This window comes from Microcebus murinus, chromosome 4, assembly GCF_040939455.1.
Source record: "Microcebus murinus isolate Inina chromosome 4, M.murinus_Inina_mat1.0, whole genome shotgun sequence".
NCBI lineage: Eukaryota > Metazoa > Chordata > Mammalia > Primates > Cheirogaleidae > Microcebus > Microcebus murinus.
Window position 1 is genome coordinate 1,039,472 of NC_134107.1, and position 27,539 is coordinate 1,067,010.

Genomic DNA, 27,539 nt, shown 5'->3' on the forward strand with positions numbered 1-27,539 from the left:
AGCGCAGGGTCTCGGAGTGATGGAGCTGCCGCCCGCCCGCAGGGAAACGGGATCCTGTCCCCAGAGACAGGACATAGGCGCAGCCGGCAAAATCCCCAGAGAGCCTCTTCGCAAAGGGGGTGCGCTGGCACACGGTGTCCCGGGCGTGGCCGGCGCGGCCTGCTGCTGTCCTGCTGACGTCGAGTGAGCCCTGAGGCCCCGTGGGAGAGGCCGCCGCTCACCTCCTCTCTGCTCTCCGCGCAGCGCTGCCCAAGTTCGAGCTTCTGATCCAGCCGCCGCCGTACATCCGAGACCTGGACGCCTGCGAGACGGGCACCGTGCGGGCCAGGTGACACGCGGCCGCGCCTGCCTCCGCCCACGGTTGCCCTGGCGCCGAGCACGTCCCACGCCAGCCACCCCCCATGTCCTTCCCGCACTGGCATCGCCACCCCTGTGGGTGGGCCCCTCCCCCCCACCAGCCCTCCCCCACACACACCGGCCCCTACCTCCTGCACAGGTGCGTCCCGCCGCTGTGGGCAAGCTGGCCTCCCTGTCTGACCACTGGGGACAAGTGGAGCATGTCACATGCTCCCCCACGGGCGGACCCCTCCCCTGCCTTGGGCAGTGCTCGGCTCCTTTCCTCCCCCCCCTCGTGCCCCTCCCCACCCACATGCCCCCATGCTCCTCCCCCGCTGCCCCATCTGGGGTCTCTGGGCTATGACATTGAGCGTCCATTACCCTTCCATCTAGGTACACCTTCGGGAAGCCCGTGTCGGGGGCCTTGGCCATCAACATGACCGTGCACGGCGTGGGGTACTACAGCCACGAGGTGGGGCACCCCGTGCTCAGACACACCACGGTGAGCAGCGAGACCTCCCGCCCCGGCCCCAGGGGTCCCCAGATTCGTTTCACTTTCTAGAACAGTTATGTGTGTGTAGGGGGGTCTTTCTGAGGGTAAAATTCCTGCGGGCTGAACATAGAAACTCTAGACGATACATAAAGGAAAAAAATAAAGATGACTTGCTCTCTAACAGGCAGACGCAACCACCACTGATGTTTCGGGGTGTTTCCTCCCAGGTTTTGATATGTTAAATTTTTAAAAAAAATAATAATGAATGAATCTCCTATAGTCCCAGCTCCTCGGGAGGCTGAGGCAGGAGGATCGTTTGGGCCCAGGAGTTGGAGGCCAGCCTGGGCAATGTAGAGCCCCCATCTCTGAAAATATTTAAAAAATAGTAATTTTATTGAGATACAATGCGCGTGCCACGCCGTTCACCCACAGAGAGTGCACAAGCAAGGAATAGTTTCCATATAGTCACAGTCTTTCCCTTTGAGGAGCCACCAGACTGTCACTGCACTAGTGTGCATTCCAGCCTGTGCCAAGTTTTGGAGCCTGCTTTGGTGCTCAGGCTGGCAATGTGGCAGGTCCCCCTTCCTGGAGATTCTTTGTCTCTGCAGGTGCCTGCCACATTAACCCTTTCGGCCCCGGTTCCTCCCCAGTCCCCAGACTTCCCTTCCCGTCTCTTTCCCGCCCAGGACACATCTTCTCCAAGGAGTGGACACCCTGGGCCCCTACCCAGTCCGTGCCTGCCGCTGGCACCCGGGGTATCCCAGCCATTGCCCTGGGTGCCTACAATTGGTGGCCTTTGTCTCGTTCTCCCATTTGCCGAGTCATTCATTGTATAGTTGTTTCTGGACGTGGACTAGTTGCCGGCCCGGGGAGGGGTGCTGAGAGAGGGGCCGGGCAGGGGCGTTCTGTGCCCTGGGGCGGGGCCGGCCTGGTTCACATGTGACCCCCGCTGCCTGGGCTGAGGGGCTCGTGCCAGCACCGTGGGGACCCCTTTCCCCTTCTGCCCAGTGACACCAACACCCGTCTTCCCCGGGACGCTGTGCGGATCCAGCCAGGGACCCTCTGCAGCACAGTCCCCATGCAGGGAGCCGTGCATGTCCCTTGGCGTCCCCCGGCCCTCCACGAGGCCGGGGAGTCCTGCACCCCGGTGTGCGGTTGGGGGACAGCCCCCCGAGGCTGCCCCAACCCCACGTGAGCGCGGCCCGCGTTTTTCCCCCTCCAGATCCTCGGCTCCCAGGACTTCGACATCTGCGTGAGGGACATGATCCCGGCGGACGTCCCCGAGCACTTCCGGGGCAGGCTCAGCATCTGGGCGACGGTGACCAGCGTGGACGGCAGCCGGCAGGCCGCGTTCGACGACTCCACCCCCGTCCAGAGGCAGCTGGTGGACGTCCGCTACTCCCGGGACACCAGGAAGCAGTTCAAGCCGGGCCTGGCCTTCGCGGGGAAGGTGAGTTCGGGGTGACCGAGCCACGGGGTGACCCCCCCGCCCTCGGCTCCTCGACGGCTCCATGGTGACTCGGCCCTGACTCAGCTGAAAACGGTCTCCTGGTTGCCCTCGTGGGGTGCGGAGGCTGCCGCGTGGGGTGTGGCGGGAGCCGCCCCCCAGCCAGGGGCCCGGCACATTCCTCCACCTGAAAGGGCCACCTGCTCTATTCCTTGCAGGCCTTCCTGCGCCTGCAGCGGCCATCCCAGACGCGGGGTGGCCATTTATGACACCAGCTCCTCTACAGCAGTGCCGCTTCGTTTTTTATTTGTTTATTTATTTTTTAGAGACGGGGTCTCGCCGTGTTGCCCCGGCAGGTTTCGAACTCTTGGCCCCAAGCAATCCTCCCGCCTCAGCCTCCCGAGTTGCTGGGACTACAGGCGTGATCCTCCGTGCCTGGTCTAGTTTCTTAATTGAGTTGATGTTATCCCCTGAGGACCTAACATCAGAGTCTCCCAAAAGGCAGATCCCCTGTCTGACTGATTCGGACCCCCTGGTTGGGGGGAAGCGGCATTTTGAAGGAGCCCCCGCCTGCCACCCGCCACGTGATTCTTAGGCACAGTAAATGTTGAGGTGACCAGAAATCGTGATCCTTACTGCAGTTCTTAAACGGGGCGTCCTCATGCCACTTGCAGCTGGGAGGATGATGGAGTGAGGCCAGCAGAGCCCACTGTCACCCAAGGGAAGGCGGGCCATGTCCCTAGAACCCCGCCTCACCCAGGCTGGAGCGCAGTGGCCCAGTCATAGCTCACTGCAGCCTCGAACTCCTATGCTCAAGCGATCCTCCTTCCTCAGCCTCCTGACTAACTAGGCCTAGCTCATGCCTGTAATCCTAGCACTCTGGGAGGCCGAGGCAGGAGGATTGCTCAAGCAGTAGCTAGCAGCAGTGTGGAGAAAATCATTATTTTAAGTGTTATTTCACCATTATTTCACCATCCTCAAGGACACCGGGCATTTCATCTGCATTTTTAGAGGCGTGCTTTCATGAGCTCACAGCCTCAGGTGATTCTCGAAGAGATTTCTATGCAGAGGCCTAGTTAAGGGGATTTTTCCCAGAAGTCGGTCAGGAGTTCGAAACCAGCCTGAGCAAGAGCGAGACCCCATCTCTACTAAAAATAGAAAGAAATTCATTGGCCAACTAAAAATATATAGAAAAAAAGATTAGTTGGGCATGGTGGCGCATGCCTGTAGTCCCAGCTACTCAGGAGGCTGAGACAGAAGGATCGCTTGAGCCCAGAAGTCTGAGGTTGCAGAGAGCTAGGCTGACGCCATGGCACTCTAGCCCAGGCAACAGAGTGAGACTCTGTCTCAAAAAAAAAAAAAAAAAAAAAAAAAAAAAAAGATGGGGTCTTGCTATGTTGTCCAGGTGGATCTCGAACTCCTGACCTCAAGCAATCCTCCTTCCTCGGCTTCCCAAAGCACTGGGGTTACCGGTGTGAGCCACCATGCCTGGTCCTATTTATTGAAAAGATGGCTTTTTACCCCAGTGAATGGTCCTGGCACCCTTGTCAAGGCCTCTTGTCAATTGACTGGAGAGGTACGGTTTATTTTTGGACTCTGAGTTCTGCGTTGACCTCCACGTCTGTCCTTTTGCCTGCATCTTGCTTACCGTAGCTTTGCAGTAAGTTTTGAAGTTGGGTCCTTCTTCTTTGTTCTTTTTCGGCGTTGCTGTGGCTATTCAGGGCCCCTGTGAATTTAAGGGCCATTTTGTCCATTTCTGCAAAGAAGCCAGCTGGGATTTCAGAAGCCAGCGATGACATCCATTCTGCAGACCAGTTTGGGGCGTGTTGCTGCCGTAATCGTCAAAGGGATCTTTGATGACCCCTTCCAGGTGGAGCTGTCCTACCCCGACGGCAGCCCTGCCGAGGGGGTGACGGTCCAGATCAAGGCAGAGCTGACGCCGAAGGACAACATCTACACCAGTGAAGCTGTGTCCCAGGGCGGCCTGGTGGGCTTTGAGATTCCGTCCATCCCCACGTCAGCCCAGCACGTGTGGCTGGAGGTGGGTGAGTTCCCTAGACCCTCGTCACTCACCCAGCAGGCAGGGGTGTGGCTTCTCCCAGGCTGGGGCTCCCAGTCGGATGGAGACACCAGACAGGGGAGGGGGAGGGGTGGATGACCCAGCCGTCCCAGGGAGGGGGCTGGGGAGAGGTGAGGGCGTCTGGCCCGGTCATGCCAGAGGAGGCCTCCCACAGGGGTCTCTCTTGTAGGAGGGTGGAACAGCATGCCTGGAGGCTCAGAGGCGCCTGTGATCATCCTGTAATCCGGTCCTGCAAATGCTCCGCTGTGCCGAGCCACTTCAGAGAGAGACTGGGGAGGGAGCTCATGGGGTGCTCGAGGTTTCCCTAGAAAGTAGCATCAGAAGGACAGAGGGCTCTGATTGGGTTTTTAAATTTAAAAAAAATTTTTTTAGAGACAGGGTCGGTATTGCTCTGTCACCCAGGCTGGAGTGCAGTGGCCTCATCATGGCTCACTGCAGCCTCCAACTCCTGGGCTCAAGCGATCATCCCGCCTCAGCCTCCCAAGTAGCCGGGACAACAGGTGCAAGCCATCACACCTGGCTAATTTTCTTTTCCATTTTTAAGGGTAGGGGTCTTGCTACGTTGCCCAGGCTAGTCTCAAATTCTTGGCTTCAAGTGATCCTCCCTCCCTGGCTTCCCAAAGTGCTGGGATTACAGGCATAAGTCGCCACACCCAGCCCAGAGGCATCTGATTTTTGATAGCCAGTGGTCACTCCAGAGCCTGCAGTGGGGGCCGTGGTTTCAGGGGGCACAGGAGGCAGGACAGAGAGGCCACCAACCTGGAGCTGTTGAGGAAGTAGAGTCTGCAGGACTTGGTGTCCCATTAGCATGGGAGGGACGAACAGGAGTGACAGCAGATGGAGAGGATGTCCCAGCCCTAGGCTTAGGGACTGGGTGGGGGACACGGCAGCCCCACAAAGACTGGGGTGTCAGGGATAGGAGAGCAGCTGAGGGTAAATGTGCACACGGGAACTAAGGACACTCGAGGTTACTTTGTGACATTCACGGCAAGATGCCCACACACTCCCTTGTGTTTGCACAGCTGCCCAACACAGAGCATAGCCATGTGGCCACCTGGGCCACTGTCCTGTATCAAGAGAGTGACCGTAGCCTGGCACCTCTCAGACCCCTGGAGGGGCCAGAGACGACCTGCCCAGTTGGGAGATTGCAGTGACTTCTGCCACCTGCTACCAGAGCTGGGCCACACTTCCCAGGTGACAGGCACAGCCCTCAATCCATGCACCGGCCATAAGCCCAGGGGTCCCCAGGCCACCTGTACTCTGACTCACTAGCCACAAATTCGGGGCTTCCCATGACCCCACCACCTTTCCAGTACAGTTCTGGCACAGCAAAAATGGTACAGGTTAGGACCAAGCAAAGAAACAGGCGAGTACGGCGAGGTCTGGGAGGGTCCAGGATCTGCAGCTTTGCAAGGGAAGCTCCCACGAGCTTCCGTGTCCAGGGTTTTTCTGGGCGGCTCATGACACCTGCATGATGGGTTAAATCACTGGACGGAGGACCGAACTCAATCTCCAGGCTTCTCCCTTCCCCTGGAGGTCAGGCTGGGGTCACAGGGCTCAAAGCCACAACCCTGTGATCACATGGGTGGTCGTTACGGTGTGGCCGGCCCCCACTCTGAGTCGTGTCCTTGGCCTGTGTTATTGGGATCCAAGGACGGTACTCCCATCGCTCTGGGAATCACAGGGGTTTAGAGGCGGCCTACCTCCCAGGAACCAGGGGCAAAGGACGTCTTTGTTACGTGGAGGCCTTAAGTCCCCGTGGCCCCTCCATTGCATAAGCCATATTTTTTCCGCAGCAGGTGCAGGAGATCCGCTCAAATGCCCCAGGGAGGTGGAATCACACGACCGCCCAGGGCCTGGGGCTTGCAGGGCAGGGCTGCGAGCTCTGCGTGGGCTGGGGCCCGACCCCCGGGGCTGCTGGCCAACACGGCTGCTCCTTTTCCTCTGCGTGTATTTCCCGGAGGAGGGCAGTGGACGGGGTTATCCCCTCCAAGAAGCCACCAGGGCCACTGGCTAGCCGGAGGGGGAGGAAAGAGGCTTTCCCGCTAGCTGTGTCCCTGGTGGAGCCGCCGGCCCCGCCTGAGCCGACCCCAAGCCGCCTCGGCTGGTCTGCCACGCCGGCTTCTTGGGCTCGGGAGGCACAGGCGCCGGCCACACTGGATCCCGGCCCCTGAAGATCGGGGAGGGGGTTCCCCAAAGGGAAATTGAAGCGTGAGAGGGTCTTGCTGCAGGGCGGAGCAGGCAGAAGTGCCCCCAAGCCCCCCTCCGATGCCCGGCACCCAGGCCTTGACCAAGCGTCCTCTGCATCTTCAGACCAAGGTGACGGCGATTGACGGGAAGCCGGTGGGCAGCCAGTACCTGCCCAGCTACCTGGCCCTCGGCAGCTGGTACTCCCCCAGCCAGTGCTACCTGCAGCTGCAGCCGCCCTCCCGCGCCCTGCAGGTAAGACGTTCACGTCCCGCCCCTCCCTGGGCCGGACAGCACCCAGGGGTGCACGGGTGTGAGCTTCCAGGGGACATAACGCTGCGGCTGACGCAGGGGCCCTCGTCCATTTAGCAAGGAAGGCGCTCCGGGGAACAAACGCGCTGCCATTTATGTGCGATGGACACTCAGGCTGCGGCCTGGGACTTCCTGGGACAGACACCACGGCGGGTGCGGTGGCCCCTAAGCCGCACAGGGGCCGCTGCTGTCGGGCCAGCGCCTCCCCGTCCCGAGCCTCCCTCTCTCGTGCAGAGGCCTGGGGCGTCTCCAGCCAGACACCCTGGTCGTAAAGAGGAACTTGGGGCCGGGTGCGGCGGCTCACGCCTGTCATCCCAGCACTCTGGGAGGCCGAGGCGGGCGGATTGCTCGAGGTCAGGAGTTTGAAACCAGCCTGAGCGAGAGCGAGACCCCATCTCTACTAAAAATAGAAAGAAATTAATTGACCAACTAAAAATACATATACCAAAAACTAGCCGGGCATGGTGGTGCATGCCTGTAGTCCCAGCTACTCGGGAGGCTGAGGCAGGAGGATCGCTTGATTGAGGTTACTGTGAACGAGGCTGACGCCACGGCACTCACTCTAGCCTGGGCAACAAAGCAAGACTCTGTCTCAAAAAAAAAAAAAAAAAAAAAAGATGAACTTGGAGAGGCGTCTCCCATAAGTCTTTCCTGGGCTGTTATTATGCAATCTTGATTATGTGTATAAGATTGTGTGTGTATATATATATATATATATTCTTTTAATTAATAGACTTAGTTTTTAAAGAGCAGCTTTAGGTGGACAGAGACATCGAACAAAACATGCAGAGAGCTCCCATACACCCCCCTGATGCTCCCCTCTGCATGTTGCATTGGTATGATACATTTGTTGCGATCGATGAATGGATATTGATTAAATAGGCATTTAAGGTTTTTCCGCATCTTTTCATGGCTTGAGAACTCATTTTTTCTTATTGCTGAATAATATTCCCTTGCATGGATGTTCCACAGTTTGTCCACTCACCTATTGAGAGAGGTGTGTGTGTGTACATGTATGTATATGTACATGTGTGCACATGTACATATACACACCTGTAGGCATATGATTATATGTGTGTACACCTATATGTGTCTGTGTGTATTTTTACACGCACACACAAATGCTCCACTCACCTAGAGGGAGATATATATATACATATTTTTTATATGTACAGCCCACTGCCCCTCGATAAACGAGTGGATAAACATGTAGATGTGTAGAGTTGACCCTGAACAGCGCTGGGGTTAGGGGCGCCGGCCCCTGCGCAATCAAAGCTCCACCCGTGACTTGGACTCCCTAGAAACTTAACTCCCGATAGCCTGCTGCCGACGGAGGCCGCACCGATACCATGAGCGGCCAAGTTGACATACCAACATGTTATATGTTACGTGTGCTGTGTGCTTACAATACAGTGAGCTAGAGAGGAAAGAAACTGCTATTAAGAAAACCATAAGGAAGAGAAAAAACGTGCACTGTTCCTTAAGTGGAGGTGGGTCACGTTAAAGGTCTTTATCCTCGTCATCCTCATGTGGAGGAGGAGGAGGAGCAGGAGGAGGAGGAGGAGGAGGAGGAAGGGGAGGGGTTGGTCTTGCTGTCTCAGGGTGGCCGAGGCAGAAGAAAATCCACACGTCAGTGGACTCGTGCTGTTCAGACTTGTATCGTTCAGGGTCAGCTGTACATGTGTGTGCGTGTGTGTGTACATGCCTGTGTGTATGTAGATACCCAGATACCGGCACGTGCAGACCTGTCTGTGCTCCGTCGACCCCTCTGCCGACTCCAGGGCTGGTGGCGGCGCGCTGTGTGCGCGGGCTGCGTTCCTAGCGGGGCTCCGGCGCCCAGCCCGGCCTTGGCGGGGTGTTGCTCCTAATGGAAACCAGTTGTCATCGCAGCTCCCAGGCCTGCCAGCCCATAAGACTTCCGCACTCCGGGGCGTGTGACGGGCCCCCGGGTGCGGCTCGGAGGGACCGTGGGGCCGTGGCGACCCGTTCCTCGGGATTGACGGCCCCGCGCAGGGCTGTGACGAGGAGGGACGCAGGCAGGACCGTGCCCCGCTTGGCCCAACTCACCGTTCTCGTTGTCACGCTGCTAAGCAGCGGTGCGGGGTGGCCTCGGCCTCGGCTTCCTCCTCCTCCTCCTCCTCCTCCTCCTCCCCTCTTCCTCCTCCCTGGGGGCAGAACGGAGCCCTGCGCTCTCAGCTGCCCAGGCTGTGGCGGATCAAGCGAGGACGTGGCTCGGCCACGCGGACTTTGCCCTCAGGGTGCCGTCCCCATGCCGTGTGCACTGGGTCACACAGTCCTGCTCCTCCTCCCGTTCTGGACTGCCTCCGGGGGCCGGGCACAGCCTCAGGGCAGGGAGGGAAGGTGCGTTCATGCTGGGCCTTCTTCCGGCACCAGGCACAGCCAGGGAGCCGCTGGGGGCCCCCTCCAGAGGTTGAGCTGACCCCTCATGGCCCAGGACCCCCACCAGAAATCACACTGTCACTGTTGGACGTGACCCGAGACCCCCATCGGGCAGGACATTCCAGGAGCTTAGAGATGGACTCCAGGGACTATGGGCAAGGCAGGCCTCCGTCTTGGGGTCAGATTCCATTCTTCCATACACGGCACCTTATCCAGAGCCTCCCCCCCTCCGCGCCAGGCACCTGCAGAGAGACCAGCGCCACCCCATGCACTGTTCGCCGACTGGAGGCCAGGACGGGGTGTCAGGGTCTCCGCCCCAAGGCTAGCACCCCTCCCCCGGCCGTCCCAACCCGCCCTCTGGCCCCGGAGCAGCCGCCGCCTGGGCTGGGCCGCGGTGCGGGTGCCAGGCGGAGCCCCCCAGCCCGCTGTGCGTCCTCCGCAGGTTGGAGAGGAAGCCCGGTTCCCCGTGAAGTCCACGTGCCCCTGCAACTTCACCCTGCACTACGAGGTGGCTGCCCGGGGCAACCTCGTGCTCTCGGGCCGGCAGCCTGCCCACGCCACCCAGCAGCGCCGCAAGCGGGCGGCCCCCGCCCTGGAGACGCCAGTCCGCTTAACGCACCTTTCCGAGACAGGTGAGCTGGCAGCAGGGAGAAGGTTCCTGTTTCTCCTTCCGACGTGCTGAGGCTGGGACGGGTGCCCCAGCCAGGAAGGACGAGCGAGACCCAGCAGAGCCGGAAGGCCACCTCACAACGAGGGCACATGTCCCCAGTGAGACCAGACTGGGCCCAGGGTGCAGGCAGTGACCAGCTGCTGCAAGTGGAAAGGTTCTGTCTCGAGGCTGTTGTCACTGATGTCTGCAGGGGACAGGGACGGGCCACCCTCAGCCTGGGTACCTGCACCAGCTGTTCTCACTGATGTCTGCAGGGGACAGGGACAGGGACGGGCCACCCTCAGGCTGGGCACCTGCACCGGCTGTTCTCACTGATGTCTGCAGGGGACAGGGACAGGGACGGGCCACCCTCAGGCTGGGCACCTGCATCGGCTGTTCTCACTGATGTCTGCAGGGGACGGGGACGGGGACGGGCCACCCTCAGGCTGGGCACCTGCATCGGCTGTTCTCACTGATGTCTGCAGGGGACGGGGACGGGGACGGGCCACCCTCAGGCTGGGCACCTGCATCGGCTGTTCTCACTGATGTCTGCAGGGGACGGGGACGGGCTACCCTCAGCCTGGGCACCTGCACCAGCTGTTCTCACTGATGTCTGCAGGGGATGGGGACGGGGACAAGCCACCCTCATGCTGGGCACCTGCACCAGCTGTTCTCACTGATGTCTGCAGGGGACGGGGACGGGGACGGGCCACCCTCAGGCTGGGCACCTGCATCGGCTGTTCTCACTGATGTCTGCAGGGGATGGGGACAGGGACGGGCCACCCTTAGGGTGGGCACCTGCACCAGCTGTTCTCACTGATGTCTGTAGGGGACGGGGACGGGCCACCCTCAGGCTGGGCACCTGCACTGGCCCACGCTTTGCCATCTTGTCTCTCTGCCTGGGCTCTTCTCCTGCCTACGAGTCCTCCTCCTCCTCCTCCCTTTCCTTCTCTCCACATGCTCCCCACAAGACCCACCTCCTCCTCAGGGTCTTTCCTAGGCCCCCTGCTCTTCAAAACCCCTTCTGCCCAAAGCAGGGTCCCTAGCCCGGGCACTGTGGACATTTGAGACTGGGTCACTCTCTGAGGGAAGGGCGTCCTGCACCCTGCAGGGTGTTGAGCAGCATCCGTGGTCTCTACCCACTGGATGACAGTAGTACCAGTGCCCCCAGGGCAGAGTTTCTCAACCTGAGCACTGTTGACATTTGGGGCCAGATCATCCTCTGGAGGGGGTGTCTGTGCACTATATGATGTTGAGCAGTGTCCCTGTCCTCCACCCACTAGGTGCCAGTAGCATTATAGGTAGATGATGGAAAGATGGATGGATGGATGGATGGATGGAGAGATAATAAGATAGATGGATGGATGGATGGATGGATGGATGGATGGATGGATGGATGGAGAGATAATTGGATGGATGGATGGATGGATGGATGGATGGATGGATGGATGGATGGATAGATAATAAGATGGATGGATGGATGAATGGACGGACGGACAGACGGGTGGGTGGGTGGGTGGATGAGTGAATGGATGGATGGACAGATAGAAAGATAGATGGGTGGATGGATGGATAAACAGAAAGATGGATGGATGGGTAGATGGACAGATAGAAAGATGGATGGGTGGATGGATGGCCAGATAGAAATATGGATAGGTGGATGGATGGATGGATAGATAGAAGGATGGGTGGGTGGGTGGGTGAGTTTATGGATGGAGAGATAAGAAGATGGATGGATGGATGGATGGACACATAGATGAGTGGGTAGTTGGATGGATAGATGAGTGGACAGATAGAAAGATGGATGAGTGGATAGATGGATAGAAAGATGAGTGGATGGATGGAGAGATAAGAAGATGGATGGGTGGGTGGATGGATGGACGAATGGGTGGACAGATAGAAAGGTGGGTGGTAGATGGACAGATAGAAAGATGGATTAGTGGGTGGGTGGATGGGCGGGTGGACAGATAGAAAGATGGATAGATAGACAGGCAGACAGACAGGGACTCTCTCGTGCTAAGGCAGAGTTTCTCACCCTCTACACCATCAACATTTGGGGTCAGATGATTCTCTGTGCTGGGGCTGCCTATGCTTTGCAGGGTGTTGAGCAGCATTTCTGGCCTCCACCCACCAGAGGCCAAGAGCACCCCTCCAGCGGCGACAATGGAATAATGCCGGCAGACACTGCTAGCGTACCTTGGGGGTGCAGAGTTGCTTTGGCTGAGAACCGCTGGCCTGAATCGTGGTTTGGGCATGGTGCACCTGCATCCTTTGGGGCATATCTTCACTTCTGGGTGAAATAATAGCGACTTTGAGTCTTCCCAGAGCTCTTGTCCTGGGCCAGCTCTGGGCCCAGACCTCCTGCACTCTGCCCCGTTTAAGCCCCACAGCAGCCCGGGGGTGGGGGGTGGCGGCCCCACCGTGTCCACCTGCAAGTGAAGGGACTACAACTTGGGGAGCTCCAGGGACTCCCCAGTGCCTGGTAAGGGACAGGGACAGGATTTGGACCCCAAGACCAATGGAGCACCCGCCACCCCCTGGTGGCCAGGGGCCCCACCCTGCCCACTGGGTGCTCTGTGCTCTGCACGGATCCGGGAGCCTTTCTGCTCTCACTCTCGTGCATTGAGTGTTTGGGGCCCCTGAGCGGCTCGTAAGCTCTTATATGCGATGTGTGCTTTGGGGGTCGCTCACCCTCCGGGAAGGGATCACCAGCCTTGGTTCCAGTCAGCAAACAATGGCTGCTCAGGTCTGCCCACAGGACAGGGCCAGTCGGAGGGAGGGACTGGGGTCGGGGGCATTCTTGGGGGCTGGGCTGACACCGCCTGGGTGAGCCAAGATGGCTCTGCTGCCGGCAGAGGAGGCAGAGTGCTGGTGACGGGGCAGGCACGGTGCCTGCCGGCAGGGAGGAGAGCAGGCGACTGTAGCCGAAGTCCAGCTGCTCTGCAGGAGCCTCAGGTGACCCTAGAGCTGGGACACCGGGAAGCGTCAGCGTTGACCGGAGACACAGCCCGGGAGGGCCTGGCCAGAGCTAGGGACGCGGACTGTCCGGGTGCACAGACGGGAGCCTGGCGCGGGGCGAATCGGAGCAGCGGTCAGAGGGCCAAGGTCGCACGCGGGGTGCGGGGAATTCACTGCCTGTCCCCGCCTCTGTCTCGCCTCAGAGCCCCCTCCAGCCCCCGCCGCCGAGGTCAACGTGTGCGTGACCTCTCTCCGGCTGCCCGTGACTCCCAGCATGGTCCCGCTCGGCCGCCTGCTGGTCTTCTACGTGCGGGAGAACGGAGAGGGGGTGGCAGACAGCCTGCAGTTCGCGGTCGGCGCCTTCTTTGAAAACCAGGTAGAGCGTCCGGCACCAAACCGGGGACGTGGGCACAAGCCTCGGGGTCCTCCAGGGCGTCAGCGCGGTGGTGGCAGCTGCGGGCGGGGGCTGTCACATGTGGGACTCAGACTCCGCGTGGTGGCACGGCAGGCAGGACTCGCGAGGGCCGCTCCATCTCCGGGAACGCCTGGAGCACTCGCGTCTCTACCGGGGCGAGTGGAGACCGCGCTCCGAACACGCAGGGAGAGCCAGCGGCCAGCGGCTCTCTGCCCTTGCCGAGCTCTGCACCCGAGGGACAGCGCCCGTGTTCCCAACAGCAGGCTCCGCTCCCCGTCCCCGCTCTCTGCAGCCTTGGAGACAAAGTGCCGCATGCTCTCAGCTGGCACCTGCCTCCCCGGCGCCCCCCAGACCTCCCCGTCTCTCCCCCGTGTCCTCCGCCAGCCATGACGCGGGCCAGTTCCACCTGGGGGACGCAGCCGGGGTCCCAGCCGGGCCGGCGAAGACCCGCTGGGTGGGTGGGGCCGGGGAGCACCGTGGGCTGGACCACGCTGCCGATGACGCCCTGCTGCCTTGACGTCCAGGTGTCAGTGACGTATTCGGCCAACGAGACCCAGCCGGGGGAGGCCGTCGGCCTGCGGGTCCGGGCCGCGAGGGGCAGCTGCGTGTGCGTGGCCGCCGTCGACAGGAGCGTCTACCTGCTCAGGTCCGGCTTTCGGCTGACTCCTGCCCAGGTGAGCTCCGGGCCCTGGGCTCCGGCGCCTCCCTCCGCGGAGGGTCTTCCCTCCCCTCGCTCCCCGTGTCCCACCCCCCTTCCAGTGCGGGAAGGGCTGGATGTGAAATCGGATTTGGGATTTCCGCATTGGGTTCATTTCTTGGGGCACCTGGCGGGTGTCTCGGGGAAATCCTTGTGGCCGCTTTCGTGCAGTTGCTAGATCGTGAGGCCAAAAGCATCAGACCCTCGCAGCGCGACATTGGGCCACATCCCTTCTCTCTGGCTCCAGGTTGCGCACTGCAAAATGGGCTAATGCCACCAGTGCCCAGTAACGGTGTCACGACGCGAAGTGCCTGGAAGGGGTGGGATGGGAGCGTGCTGGGCGTGGCAGGAGAGCCAGTGCGGGTTGTGAAGAGAACCTCAGCCCCCCAGTCCTCTTCCGCCGGCAGGTGTTCCGGGAACTGGAAGATTACGACGTCTCTGATGCCTTCGGCGTGTCCAGGGAGGACGGGCCCTTCTGGTGGGCCGGGCTGACGGCCCGACGGCGCCGGCGCTCCTCCGTGTTCCCGTGGCCCTGGGGCGTCACCAAGGACTCCGGCTTTGCCTTCGCTGTAAGCAGAGATGCTCTCGGATCCCCCTGCCCCCTTCTGAGCTCCTCCTGCCCGGACACAAAGGGTCTCAGGGACCCAGAGATGGCTCGGAGCAGAAGTTTCCAAACTCTTCTAGCTGCAGAATTTTTTGTCTGTTTGTTTTAAAGACAGGGTCTCGCTCGGTCACCCAGGCTAGAGTGCAGTGGTGTCATCGCAGCTCACTGCAGCCTCCAACTCCTGGGCTCAAGTGATCCTCCTGCCTCAGCCTCCCCAGTAGCTGGGACTATGCCGCTGTGCCACTGTGCCACTGTGCCTGGCCAATTTTTGTACTTTTTGTAGAAATGGGACCTTGCTTTTTGCAAGGCTGGTCTGGAACTCCTGGCCTCGAGCCTCAGACTCCCAGTGTTCTGGGGTTACAGGCATGAGCCACACACCTGGCCAGGGTTCTTTTCTGTTTTTCCCCAGTGAACGGTCATGGGCAGATCCTTTTGATTTGCAAAGCACATGAGAGCAGAATCTTATGCACGTGCATGGTCAGGTTCACACCGGCGACCTGAACTTGCTGTGGAGCAGTGACGTGCCGAGGGTGCTTTGCTGGAAGGAAACCTTCTCCCTGGAAGCTGTGGGTGCCGGGAGCATGCAATAGCATGCCGACCGCCTGCACTCAAATGCTCGTCCTGTTGGCGGATGCCTTTCAACCCAGTTTTAAAAACCACTTCAAAGGCATTCTCCCCTCCCCTGACCCCCACCGCTTTTATTCTGAACAATTTCCAAATATACAGAAAAGTTGAATGAATCAGCCAACAAACACCCACATACCCACCACCTACTTCTCACAATTCACAATGTGCTGTATTGGCCCCGCCTCCCAAATTTTATTTTTTTTTTAAATGACATTTCCGTGACATGTATGTGGATTGTCAGACGGTTTGGGCCCCACACCCTGCCAGCTTTTGGAAATCAGAGGTGGCACTTTGGTGGCAAAGCAGCTGGGTTTAAATTCCTTGTTCACACATTCGAGTCAGCCCAGTCTATAGTGGGTCGGTTCTCTTCAATCCAGTTTCTTCAAGTAATTAGGCAGTCATCCACATAATAATAAACATGATCATTATGGCCAGGCGTGGTGGCTCACACCTGTAATCCCAGCACTCTAGGAGGCCAAGGCAGGAGGATCGCTTGAGCTCTGGAGTTCAAGACCAGCCTGAGCAAGAGCGAGACCCTGTTTCTACCAAAAATAGAAAGAATTAGCCGGGCGTGGTGGCGCATGCCTGTAGTCCCAGCTACTCAGGAGGCTGAGGCAGGAGGATTGCTAAAGCCCAGGAGTTGGAGGTTGCTGTGAGCTACAATGACACCGCTGCACCCCAGCTGGGGTGACAGAGTGAGACTCGGTCTCAAAAAAAAAAAAAGTGATTATTGCAACTACAATTGTTGGCCCTTGCTCCGGGTCAGGGACTAGGCCAACTGCTCATATTTTCTAACTGAGGTGAAATTCACCATTTTAAAGTGCACAATTCGGTGGCATTTAGTGCATTCACTTAGTCGTGCAACCACCACCTCTGTCTGGTTCCAGAACATTTCCATCCCCCCAGAAGGAAACCCCGTCCCCATCAGCAGTCACTCCCCACTCCCCTCCCCCACCCCTGCAGCCACGAATCTGTCTCTGTGGCTTGGCCGGTTCTGGACATCTCCTGGCAGTGGAGCCACACGCTACGTGGCCTTTTATACCTGGGCCAGCGGCTTTTGGTCCTCTCGGCCCTGGATGGTCACCGGGTCCCACGACCTCCTCAGTTTGTGCCACCAAGCCCAGAACTGATGCTGGGCGGGCGGACACAGGCGTACTCGTTCCCCTGTGCCCCTGGGGCCGTCGGCATCCCCTTCCCCTCCGTTGTCTGCTGCCTAGGAAACGGGGCTGGTGGTGATGACCGACCTCGTGAGCCTGAACCACCGGCAGGACGGCGGCCTGTACACGGACGAGGCTGTCCCCGCCTTCCAGCCCCACACCGGGAGCCTGGTGGCCGCCGTTGCTTCCAGGCAGCCCCCCAGGTAATGGCCTGTGCCTTTAGCAAGGTGTGTTCACCCTGGCGCTGTTGGCATTTGGGACTCGTGTTAGTCTTCCCTGGCTGCTGTAACGGAATGCTGCAGGCTGGGCGGCTCGTAGGCAGCAGGGGTTTGCTTCCCGCAGCTCTGGAGACTGGGAAGTCCAAGGTCAAGGCACCGGCAGATTTGACGCCCGGGGAGGATCTGCTTCCTACTTCACAGAGGGCACCTTCTTGCTGCGTCTCCACGGGGTAGACAGAGTTGGGGCTCTCTGGGATCCCTTTTATAAGGGCACCAGTCCCGTTGCTGAGGGCTTCGCTTTCATCCCTAATCACCTCCCCAAAGCTCCGCTTCCTAATACCATTACCTTGATAGATTTCAACATACGAATTTTGAGGGGGGCGCAAACGTTGCGTCCATTGCACGGCGGGGTCATTCTTGGTGCTGGGGGCTGTCCTGCGCATTGCAGGGCGTTGAGTGGTGTCCCTGGCCTCCACCCACTAGATGCCAGTAGCTCTCTCCCCAGTTGTCAGCCCAGAAGGTCTCCAGGCAGACATCATCCAGGGAACTGCCCTGGGGGGGCATTGGCCTAGTGGACTGGGACACCAAGGACTTCATGCCCCCCAGTTCTTGGCCCTGCCCCAGTGTACAGGATTGGGGGTACAGAAGAGAGAAGATGCATCAGGAAAATTGACCTGTCTGTGGACAGAGGGATCCTGGCACAGTGAGAAGCTGTTGTCTTGAGTTAGACACCAAGTAATTACCTTTCAGTCTTCTTTATTTTATATATAAACACATAAGCCTTTAAAGGGTTACGAATTCTCCTCTGAGCACTGCTTTGGCTGCACCCACACTGTGTTATGAAAGTATTTCCGTTATTGCTTGGCTCCAAATAGGTTCTAACTAGTGGAATGATTCCCTTTTTGAGCTGTGACTTGTCCGGAAGTGTTTTAAATTTTCAAGTGATTTCTTGTCAATGATTATTTGTATATGCTTTGTAAATTTGTGTCAAATGTGTACAGCGGCCAGTGAAAACATGGTCTGCATACTAGTCCTTTGATTTTTATTTTAGAGGCTTTCTCTATGGCCAGTTTTTGTAAAGGCTTGGGTCTACTTAAAAAGAATGTCCAAGTCCCCGTTATTGGGCACAAAGGTCTCTATGCAAGCCTGTTGGTGGTAGTATCCAAATGCCCTGCATACTTACCCATTGTTTGGTCTGCTTGCAATATCAATTCCAGAGGGAGAGGCGCTCAGCTCCCGCCTTAGATTTGGGCTTTGTCCCAAGCCCTCTCTGCACAGATCAGGAACGCTCTCATCCTCCTCCATCCCCTCCACGGTGGTGGAGGCCTCTGGGGGCCTCTGTCTCCCAGGCTCTTCCTGCTGGGACCACACGTTTGGCAGGAGTGGTGCAGATGCACACGGATCCTGGTTTCCAAACTCCAGTCAGGGCGTTGGCAGACCAGGCCCCTCCTGGAGTTTGGACACACACGGAGGCATTTCCAGTATGGCTTTGGAGGAGGGGGGGGCGGGATGCTTGCCCTGGGGCCCCCGACTGCTGGCAGCCGCCCTGGGGGCCCTCGCCCACTCGTGTGCGTGTCGCTAAGATCCTGGCCTGGCCCAGCTATGGAAGCAGCTTCCCGACACTCAAAGCCGGGCAGGCAGGTGTGAATCCCAATGCAGAGAGACATAAGAAATGCCTCCAAAAGCCAGTGTCCATGTTCTTTTTGTAATTAGAAAACACATCCTTATTCCAAGGACAAGGTGTTTTTTTTTTTTAACCATATGAATACAGTTATGTTTTTTTTCAAACAATACGAAAGGACATGTAATGAAAGTCTCCCTTCCTACCCCCAGATGTTCCATTCCCTTCTTCAGAAGCAGCCATGGTGAATAATTTCTTAGAAAGCCTCCTGCTGTGCATAGAAAGAATTTATAAAGAACATTAATAGAAGAATACTATGATACTGTTCTGTACTTTCCCTTTTTAAGTTAACAATGAGCCTTGGAGATCATTCTATATCAGTCCATGCATGCTTACCTCACTCTTTTTCACGGATGCATAATATTCCACCCACGCACACACTATTATCTGATTAGCCGGTCCCCATCCGGACGGAGACTTTGGCCGTTTGCTAACGCTCACGGCACTGATGTGAGACCTCTCTGTACCTGTGGGTATTTCCGGGGTGCAGTCCTAGGAGAAGTATTGCAGATGGAAAGGATGTGACCACTTTTAGTTCTGCCACATTTTGAGAAAGGCTTATTATTATCATTTTTTTCTTTTTTTTTTTTTTGAGAAAAGGGAAGTGTCTGGGGAAGGTGTGCTCTGAGGCTCAAACAAGAGTGAATAAAAGTTGGCCGGGCGTGGTGGCTCACACCTGTAATCCCAGCTCTCTGGGAGGCTGAGGCGGGTGGATTGCTCGAGGTCAGGAGTTCGAAACCAGCCTGAGCAAGAGCGAGACCCCGTCTCTACTATAAATAGAAAGAAATTAATTGGCCAAATAATATATATAGAAAAAATTAGCCGGGCATGGCGGTCCATGCCTGTAGTCCCAGCCACTTGGGAGGCTGAGGCAGAAGGATCGCTTGAGCCCAGGAGTGTGAGGTTGCTGTGAGCCAGGCTGACGCCACGGCACTCACTCTAGCCTGGGCAACAGAGAGAGACTCTGTCTCAAAAAAACAAAAAAAAAAAAAGAGTGAATGAAAGGCACTCTTTAGGCAACAGAAAACAGGGCGAGTGGGAGGTGGCGAGTCCAATGTCACGGTGGGGGGAAGGGCGAGGCAAACGGGGGGGGGGGGGATTAGCCAAGGGCAGGACGTGGGGTGGTCCCCGTGGCGGTTCCCACCTCCTGCATCCAGGAGAGAAGGCAGCACTGTTGTTTTCAGGCAAACTCTGCCAGGCCTTTGCTACTGTGCTTCTGTGTTCCTGGTCAAGTAGACTGTTAACCCTTCCAGGTAGAAGAATAACAAAGTTGTGTCCTAATCCAGTGCAGTGTTAACCCTGCCAGGGGAAAGTACGAACACATCGTAGCTAATCAAATGGAATGTTAATCTGCCAGGTAAAAAACTTTGTTATGCCCGTGAAACTTTAATCTGTTTTATGTATGTATGTGTATTCACAGAGCAGAGAAGAAGAAAAGGACCTTCTTCCCTGAAACGTGGCTTTGGCGTTGTCTCAACATCAGGTACAGTAAGACTCCTCTCCTCTGCCGTCTTTGCGGGCACTCGTGCAGGCCCAGAGAGCTCCCACTGGTGAAGGCCCAGAGAGCTCCCACTGGGACGGGGGCCCAGAGAGCTCCCACTGGGACGGGGGGGCCAGAGAGCTCCCACTGGGACGGGGGCCCAGGGAGCTCCCGCAGGGACGGGGGCCCAGAGAGCTCCCACTGGGAGGGGGGGCCCAGAGAGCTCCCACTGGGAGGGGGGCCCAGAGAGCTCCCACTGGGACGGGGGGGCCAGAGAGCTCCCACTGGGACGGGGGCCCAGGGAGCTCCCACTGGGACGGGGGGCCCAGAGAGCTCCCACTGGGAGGGGGGGCCCAGAGAGCTCCCACTGGGACGGGGGCCCAGAGAGCTCCCACTGGGAGGGGGGGCCCAGAGAGCTCCCACTGGGACGGGGGCCCAGAGAGCTCCCACTGGGACGGGGGGCCCAGGGAGCTCCCACTGGGACGGGGGCCCAGAGAGCTCCCACTGGGACGGGGGCCCAGAGAGCTCCCACTGGGACGGGGGCCCAGAGAGCTCCCACTGGGACGGGGGCCCAGAGAGCTCCCACTGGGACGGGGGGCCCAGGGAGCTCCCACTGGGACGGGGGCCCAGGGAGCTCCCACTGGGACGGGGGGCCCAGGGAGCTCCCACTGGGACGGGGGGCCCAGAGAGCTCCCGCAGGGACGGGGGGCCCAGAGAGCTCCCGCAGGGACGGGGGGCCCAGAGAGCTCCCGCAGGGACGGGGGGCCCAGAGAGCTCCCGCAGGGACGGGGGGCCCAGAGAGCTCCCACTGTGACGGGGGCCCAGAGAGCTCCCACTGGGACGGGGGCCCAGGGAGCTCCCACTGGGATGGGGGCCCAGGGAGCTCCCGCAGGGACGGGGGGCCCAGAGAGCTCCCACTGGGACGGGGGCCCAGAGAGCTCCCACTGGGACGGGGGCCCAGAGAGCTCCCACTGGGACGGGGGCCCAGGGAGCTCCCACTGGGACGGGGGCCCAGAGAGCTCCCACTGGGACGGGGGCCCAGAGAGCTCCCACTGGGACGGGGGCCCAGAGAGCTCCCACTGGGACGGGGGGCCCAGAGAGCTCCCACAGGGACGGGGGCCCAGGGAGCTCCCACTGGGACGGGGGCCCAGAGAGCTCCCACTGGGACGGGGGCCCAGAGAGCTCCCACTGGGACGGGGGCCCAGGGAGCTCCCGCAGGGACGGGGGGCCCAGAGAGCTCCCACTGGGACGGGGGCCCAGAGAGCTCCCACTGGGACGGGGGCCCAGAGAGCTCCCACTGGGACGGGGGCCCAGAGAGCTCCCACTGGGACGAGGGGGGGGGGCCCAGAGAGCTCCCACTGGGACGGGGGGGGGGCCCGGAGAGCTCCCACTGGGACGGGGGCCCAGAGAGCTCCCACTGGGAGGGGGGCCCAGAGAGCTCCCACTGGGACGGGGGCCCAGAGATCTCCCACTGGGACGGGGGCCCAGAGAGCTCCCGCAGGGACGGGGGCCCAGAGATCTCCCACTGGGACGGGGGCCCAGAGAGCTCCCACTGGGACGGGGGCCCAGAGATCTCCCACTGGGACGGGGGGGCCCAGGGAGCTCCCACTGGGACGGGGGGGGGGCCCAGAGAGCTCCCACTGGGACGGGGGCCCAGAGAGCTCCCGCAGGGACGGGGCCCAGAGAGCTCCCACTGGGACGGGGGGGCCCAGGGAGCTCCCACTGGGACAGGGGCCCAGAGAGCTCCCACAGGGACGGGGGGCCAGGGAGCTCCCACAGGGACGGGGGCCCAGAGATCTCCCACTGGGACGGGGGGGCCCAGGGAGCTCCCACTGGGACGGGGGGGGGGGGGCCCAGAGAGCTCCCACTGGGACGGGGGCCCAGAGAGCTCCCGCAGGGACGGGGGCCCAGAGATCTCCCACTGGGACGGGGGGGCCCAGAGAGCTCCCACTGGGACGGGGGGGGGGGCCCAGGGAGCTCCCACTGGGACAGGGGCCCAGAGAGCTCCCACAGGGACGGGGGCCCAGGGAACTCCCACAGGGACGGGGGGCCCAGGGAGCTCCCACTGGGACAGGCAGAGCCGATACCAGCGTCTCAGTAGGACGCCGCGCATCTTTTTCTAATGCATAAAACAAACGGCAAGGTCAGCCCTGAGTCCCGCTGCAGCTCCGACATCTGCCGGTGAAACACGAAATGCGAGGGCTTTGTGCCGCTCCCAGCTCCCTGCTGGGGTAACTCTATCTGCTCTGTTTGCATAACCAGCTCATTAAAACCATTCCGGCTGCCTGGAACCTGACCGTGACCTCACCCTCCACCCCTCCTCACCCCTCAGGGGACTGAGCTCCCACGCTAGGAAAAACAGGATGCGTTCCTGGGCACATCTCCGGATTTTTTTTTTCTTTCTCTTTTAATTCTCCTTGAAGCAGGAGTGCAGGGGCCAAATCTCTGCCCGATGCAACTGGCTTTTTTCTCTGGGCGCTTGGTGTCACAGCATCAATGGGACCACGCAGAAGGTGGCAGGGGCCTGCCGCGGCCAAGCTCTTGGGCGTGACAGTTCCGACCGCCTGTCCGGCGCGGGCTGGCGGGCAGACTGGCTTGCGAGCGGTGCCCCTCTTCCGGGTGGGCTTTGCTGTGACAATGCGCCTTACGCCCCCAGGGTGGGAAGGCCTGACTCCCTCTCAGAGCACCCCGAGGTTACCCTGCTTTGTTCCAGGGGCCCAGCTGTGAGACAGGCTGTCCGACGATCATCACTCAAACGTAGCTGCGTTTTAGGCACGGGGTGACGATTTTGATGCCGAGGACAGCCGCTTGGACAGGACATGCAGGGTCCCAGCACTCGGGACATTTTCATTTTAGCCCGAGTAGACAGGTGCCCAAAGAGCCGTCATGTGGCGACAGGGCCAGTGTTTGTTTTCGGGGAGGGCTGGGCACAGGACTTGGGGGGTAGAGGATGGTGGAGCCCTTTCGAGAAGCAGAGAGAATCCCGATACTGGGAGGGGCGGGGCGGCTGTGGACAGCTGCAGAAGGGTTGGAGCCGGGGAGCCGGGATTTGGGACCGTCCCTCCCCTCTGTTGGCCGCAGCAGGGGAGACTCAGACGGCCCAGGTCTGAGACCAGGGAGGGGGCACCTCTGAGCCCAGAAAAAGGAATGGTCCACTCTCTCTCGATTTTTATTTTTCCTATTTTTAAAATCGTGGGTAAAATGATATAAAATGTACCATCTTAACCATTTGTAAGTGTGCAAGTGAATGGTGTTAAAGACATTCGTGTTGCTGTGCAGCCATCACCACCATCCGTCTCCAGAACTTTCCTTCTTCCCAAACTGAAACCCTGTCCCCGTTAAACACTGGCTCCCTGTCCTCCCTCCCTCCTAGCCCCTGGCACCCACCACTCTACTTTCTGTCTCCGAGTATTTTTGGTTTTTGTTTTTGAGGCTGCATCTTTCTCTGTTGCCCAGGCTGGAGTGCACTGGCATGATCAGAGCTCACTGCAGCCTCCAACTTCAGGGCTCAAGCGATCCTCCTGCCTCAGCCTCCCAAGTAGCTGGGACTACAGGCGTCGTCGCCACGCCTGGCCCTGAGTTTGACTATACTTGGGACCTCATAAAAGTGGAATTATACAGTGATTGTCTTTCTGTGACTGGCTTATATCACTGAGCATAGTGACCTCAGGTTCCTCTGTGTTGTAGCATGTGTTAGAATTTCCTTCCTTCATAAGGCTGAATACCATTCTATTCTACGTATATAGCTCTTCTGTTTATCTGTTCGTTTTCCCTCGATGGACACTTGGGTTGCTTCCACCTTCCGGCTACTGTGAACGATACTGCTACGAACAGGGGTGTTCAAATATCTCTTTGAAACTTTACTTCCAGTTCTTTCAGGCATATACCCAGAAGTGGAATTGCTGGATCATAAAACAAGGTTAGGTCGGGCGCGGTGGCTCACGCCTGTCATCCTAGCTCTCTGGGAGGCTGAGGCGGGCGGATCGTTTGAGCTCAGGAGTTTGAAACCAACCTGAGCAAGAGTGAGACCCCGTCTCTACTATAAACAGAAAGAAATTAATTGGCCAACTAATATATATATAGAAAAAATGAGCCGGGCATGGTGGCGCATGCCTGTAGTCCCAGCTACTCGGGAGGCTGAGGCAGGAGGATCGCCTGAGCCCAGGAGTTTGAGGTTGCTGTGAGCTAGGCTGACGCCACGACACTCACTCTAGCCTGGGCAACAAAGTGAGACTCTGTCTCAAAGAAAAAAAAAAACCAAGGCTAGGTATCGATCGGCGCTCAGAACTGTGGCCAGGGCCCCCGGCACCTACCATGCATTGCCCCTGGGAGCCTCGTCCTGTGTTTGCTGTCTCGGCGTCTGCGGCAGCTTCACGCAGCCATCTCTCTGACCTTGCTCGGTCTTCTCGGAGGACACCCCAAGCGACGAGTCTCGCCAGTGGGCAGCTTTCTCCCCCAGGCTGGGCAGGGTTTGCGCTGCCAACGCTTGCACCCCGGCACGCGTGTTCCGGCCGGCTCCGCGTCCGTGGTCGCCGTCGATGTCTTCTGCTAGAGCAAGCCGGGGCCCAGGGGCGGCGTTCTCCGGGTCACACACTCGCACGGGTCCCAGTCCCGGGCCGCCTCCCCGAGCCCCGCGGCCTGTGTCGTCCGCTCCCGCGGGGCCCCAGAGAAGGCCCACAGCTGCCCGTCTCTCCGCAGCGACCCATCTGGCCAGCACACCCTGGGCGTGCAGGTCCCGGACTCCATCACCAGCTGGGTGGCCGAGGCCGTGGCCCTGTCCCCCTCGCGGGGCCTGGGCGTGGCCGAGCCCGCCCTGCTGAAGACCTTCAAGCCCTTCTTCGTGGACTTCACGCTGCCGGCGCTGGTCGTGCGCGGGGAGCAGGTCAAGATCCCACTCAGCGTCTACAACTACATGGGCGCCTGCGCCGAGGTACGGAGCCGCCCGGTGCACGGCCTGGCCCCGCTTGCCGGGGCGCGGGGCCTGCGTGGGTGCCATCAGGGGGGCACGGGTGGGTGGGGCCAGCCTGGGGGTCTTGGGGGGACACAGCTTCTATGCTGTCCGGGGGGCAGGGGTGGGATGAGGCCAGCCTCTCGTTCACCAGCCGTCGAAGCCGGAGGGGCAGAGGTGGGGACGTGTGGGGGGGGAGGGGTGGCTGTGGCGGAGCCACCATCCCTGCCTCCCCGGGCCTGGGGGCGCCGGTACCACAAGTGATGACGTGCAGCATTTTCTGGAAGGGGCCAGACTGCAGACATTCCAGTCTCTGCCAGCCACGCGACCCCTGTCGCAGCCACTCGCCTTGGCCGCTGGAGCAGGGAAGCAGCCTGGACCGTCCGTGCCTGATGGAGCGTGGCCACGTTTCCGTAGGGCTTCCTTCCTGGACACTGAAACCTAAATGCCATAGAATGTCTCCTTTTTTTTTGAAATGGGGTCTCGCTCTGTCCCCCAGGCTGGAGTGAACTGACGTGATCAGAGCTCACTGCAGCCTCCAACTTCAGGGCTCAAGCGATCCTCCTGCCTCAGCCTCCCGAGTAGCTGGGACTACAGGCACGCGCTGCCACACTTGACTAATGTTTTTATTTTTGTAGAGATTGGATCTCACTGTGTTGCCCTGGCTGGTCTCTAACTTAGTGGCCTCAATCGATCCTTCCAGTTCGACCTCCCAAAGTGCTGGGACTACAGGCGTGAGCCGCCGCGCCCAGCCTTGAATGCTGTAGAATTTTCATGTGGCACAAAATATCATTCTTCTTTTAACTTTTCTCCCCCAACCATGTGAAAAAGGTAAAAACCATCCTTAGGTTTTAGACCCCACAGAAACAGGTGGTGGGTCCGGTTTGGCCTTTAGGCCTTAATTGGCAGAGCCCCAGGACAACATCCGGTACCCCTGGTGGTGAACGGAGATGGCACTCGGAATGCCGGTTTGTGCTTACAAGGTCACCGACCTTGGGCGTGTCGTTTGATCTGCCAGCGGGGCGGTAGCATCAAGCCCTAGGGGTGGCTTAGGCCCGGCCCTGAAGGTGGAGAAAAGGCGTCAGACCCTTCTGACCACAAGCGAGGCAGAGACAGACACTGGAGCCACCAGCAGGCGAGGCGGGTTGCAGCACCGGTGTTTGGGGGCCACTGGGACACCATGGCTGGGTTTGGGGGTGCATTCGTTCCCCCTCCCACTTTTATAACCCTCAAGTGCCTGCTTGCCAGCCGAGAGGATGCGAGGGAGGGGGAGAGGACCCTCCGTGGTTGGGGCGGCCCTCAGGGACAGCTGGGCTCTGGGGACACCTCTGACCGTCTCCCCTTGGCCCTCCCCACGTGCGCGGGGCCCCTCGAGCCTGTGGTTCCTTCCACGCCTCGTTCGAATGTGACCTGCAGTCTTGGGCCAGTGGCGCTACTGGAAACCAAAAGATTCTACACCCAACAAGCCAGATTTCTGGCTTTTACTGAAAAAATGAGGGCACTTAGCCAGGGAGCGGCTGCAAATTCCAGCCACGGGGTGGCTTGGTTGGAGGACGAAAGGGAGGTGTTAGACTCAGAACCGCCAGGTAGCGGTGCCCGAAAGCCCAGCTCCAGCCTCCGCCTGTACAATCCATCCTTCTCGCTGTTCTTTTTGTATAGACTGCGGCCAGGAAGAACAGGATCCCGGGAATACAGCCCCTGACCTGTAGGGTGTCCCCAAGGGAGGCTTCCCTGCAAAACCTGTGGCTGCCGGTTTTGGCGCCCAGTGGCTGGCGGCTGGCTTGTCCGGCAGGAAGAGTGAAGCCCCGAGGAGCAGCACGCGTGCTCAGGGACAGCCAAGCCCCAGCTCCAGGAGCAGCACCCAGCCCGGGTGCCTGTCCCCGAGGCATGGGGACAGCAGCACCAGCTAGACCCTCCCAGTGGGGACAGCTGATCACTTCACCAGGAACCTAGAAAATGCGGCTCGCTGACGGTTGTTGAGTTGCTTCCTTCCTTCCTGGAAGAATGCTGAAAGTGCACACACACACAGAGACTGCCATGCACACACACACACACACGCACAGAGACTGCCATGCACACAGACACACACACGCACAGAGACTGCCATATACACACACACACGCACAGAGACTGCCATGCACACAGACACACACACGCTCAACAAAGACACTGCCATGCACACAGACACACACGCACAGAGACTGCCATACACACAGACACACACGCTCAACACACAAAGACACTGCCATGCACACAGACACACACACGCACAGAGACTGCCATATACACACACACACGCACAGAGACTGCCATGCACACAGACACACACACGCACAGAGACTGCCATGCACACACACACACGCTCAACACACAGACACTGCCATGCACACAGACACACACACATACACACACACACACAGACTGCCATGCACACAGACACACACATGCACACCGACTGCCACGCACAGAGACACACATGCACACACACGCACAGAGACTGCCATGCACACAGACACACACACACACAGAGACTGCCATGCACACAGACACACACATGCTCAACACACAAAGACACTGCCATGCACACAGACACACACACACATACACACAGACTGCCATGCACACAGACACGCGCACACCGACTGCCATGCACAGAGACACACACGCACACACACACTCACAGAGACTGCCATGCACACAGACACACGCACACTGACTGCCATGCACACAGACACACACACATACACACACTCACAGAGACTGCCATGCACACAGACACACACGCACAGAGACACACACGCACACACACGCACAGACTGCCATGCACACAGACACACACACGCACACACA

The 27,539-nt window shown here is 59.2% G+C and overlaps 1 protein-coding gene across 1 annotated transcript in view; it reads left to right on the forward strand.

Moving 5' to 3' along the window:
* CPAMD8 (C3 and PZP like alpha-2-macroglobulin domain containing 8) overlaps positions 1 to 27,539 on the forward strand; it is a 74,682-nt gene that overhangs the window by 17,378 nt on the left and 29,765 nt on the right. The window contains exons 9-20 of the mRNA XM_076001229.1: positions 244 to 328; positions 730 to 838; positions 2,052 to 2,279; positions 4,147 to 4,317; positions 6,670 to 6,798; positions 9,698 to 9,887; positions 13,066 to 13,238; positions 13,802 to 13,951; positions 14,382 to 14,543; positions 16,423 to 16,565; positions 19,682 to 19,744; positions 24,440 to 24,671. Of these exons, the coding sequence (XP_075857344.1) occupies positions 244 to 328; positions 730 to 838; positions 2,052 to 2,279; positions 4,147 to 4,317; positions 6,670 to 6,798; positions 9,698 to 9,887; positions 13,066 to 13,238; positions 13,802 to 13,951; positions 14,382 to 14,543; positions 16,423 to 16,565; positions 19,682 to 19,744; positions 24,440 to 24,671 (1,835 nt within the window). The remainder of the gene's footprint in view (positions 1 to 243; positions 329 to 729; positions 839 to 2,051; positions 2,280 to 4,146; positions 4,318 to 6,669; positions 6,799 to 9,697; positions 9,888 to 13,065; positions 13,239 to 13,801; positions 13,952 to 14,381; positions 14,544 to 16,422; positions 16,566 to 19,681; positions 19,745 to 24,439; positions 24,672 to 27,539) is intronic.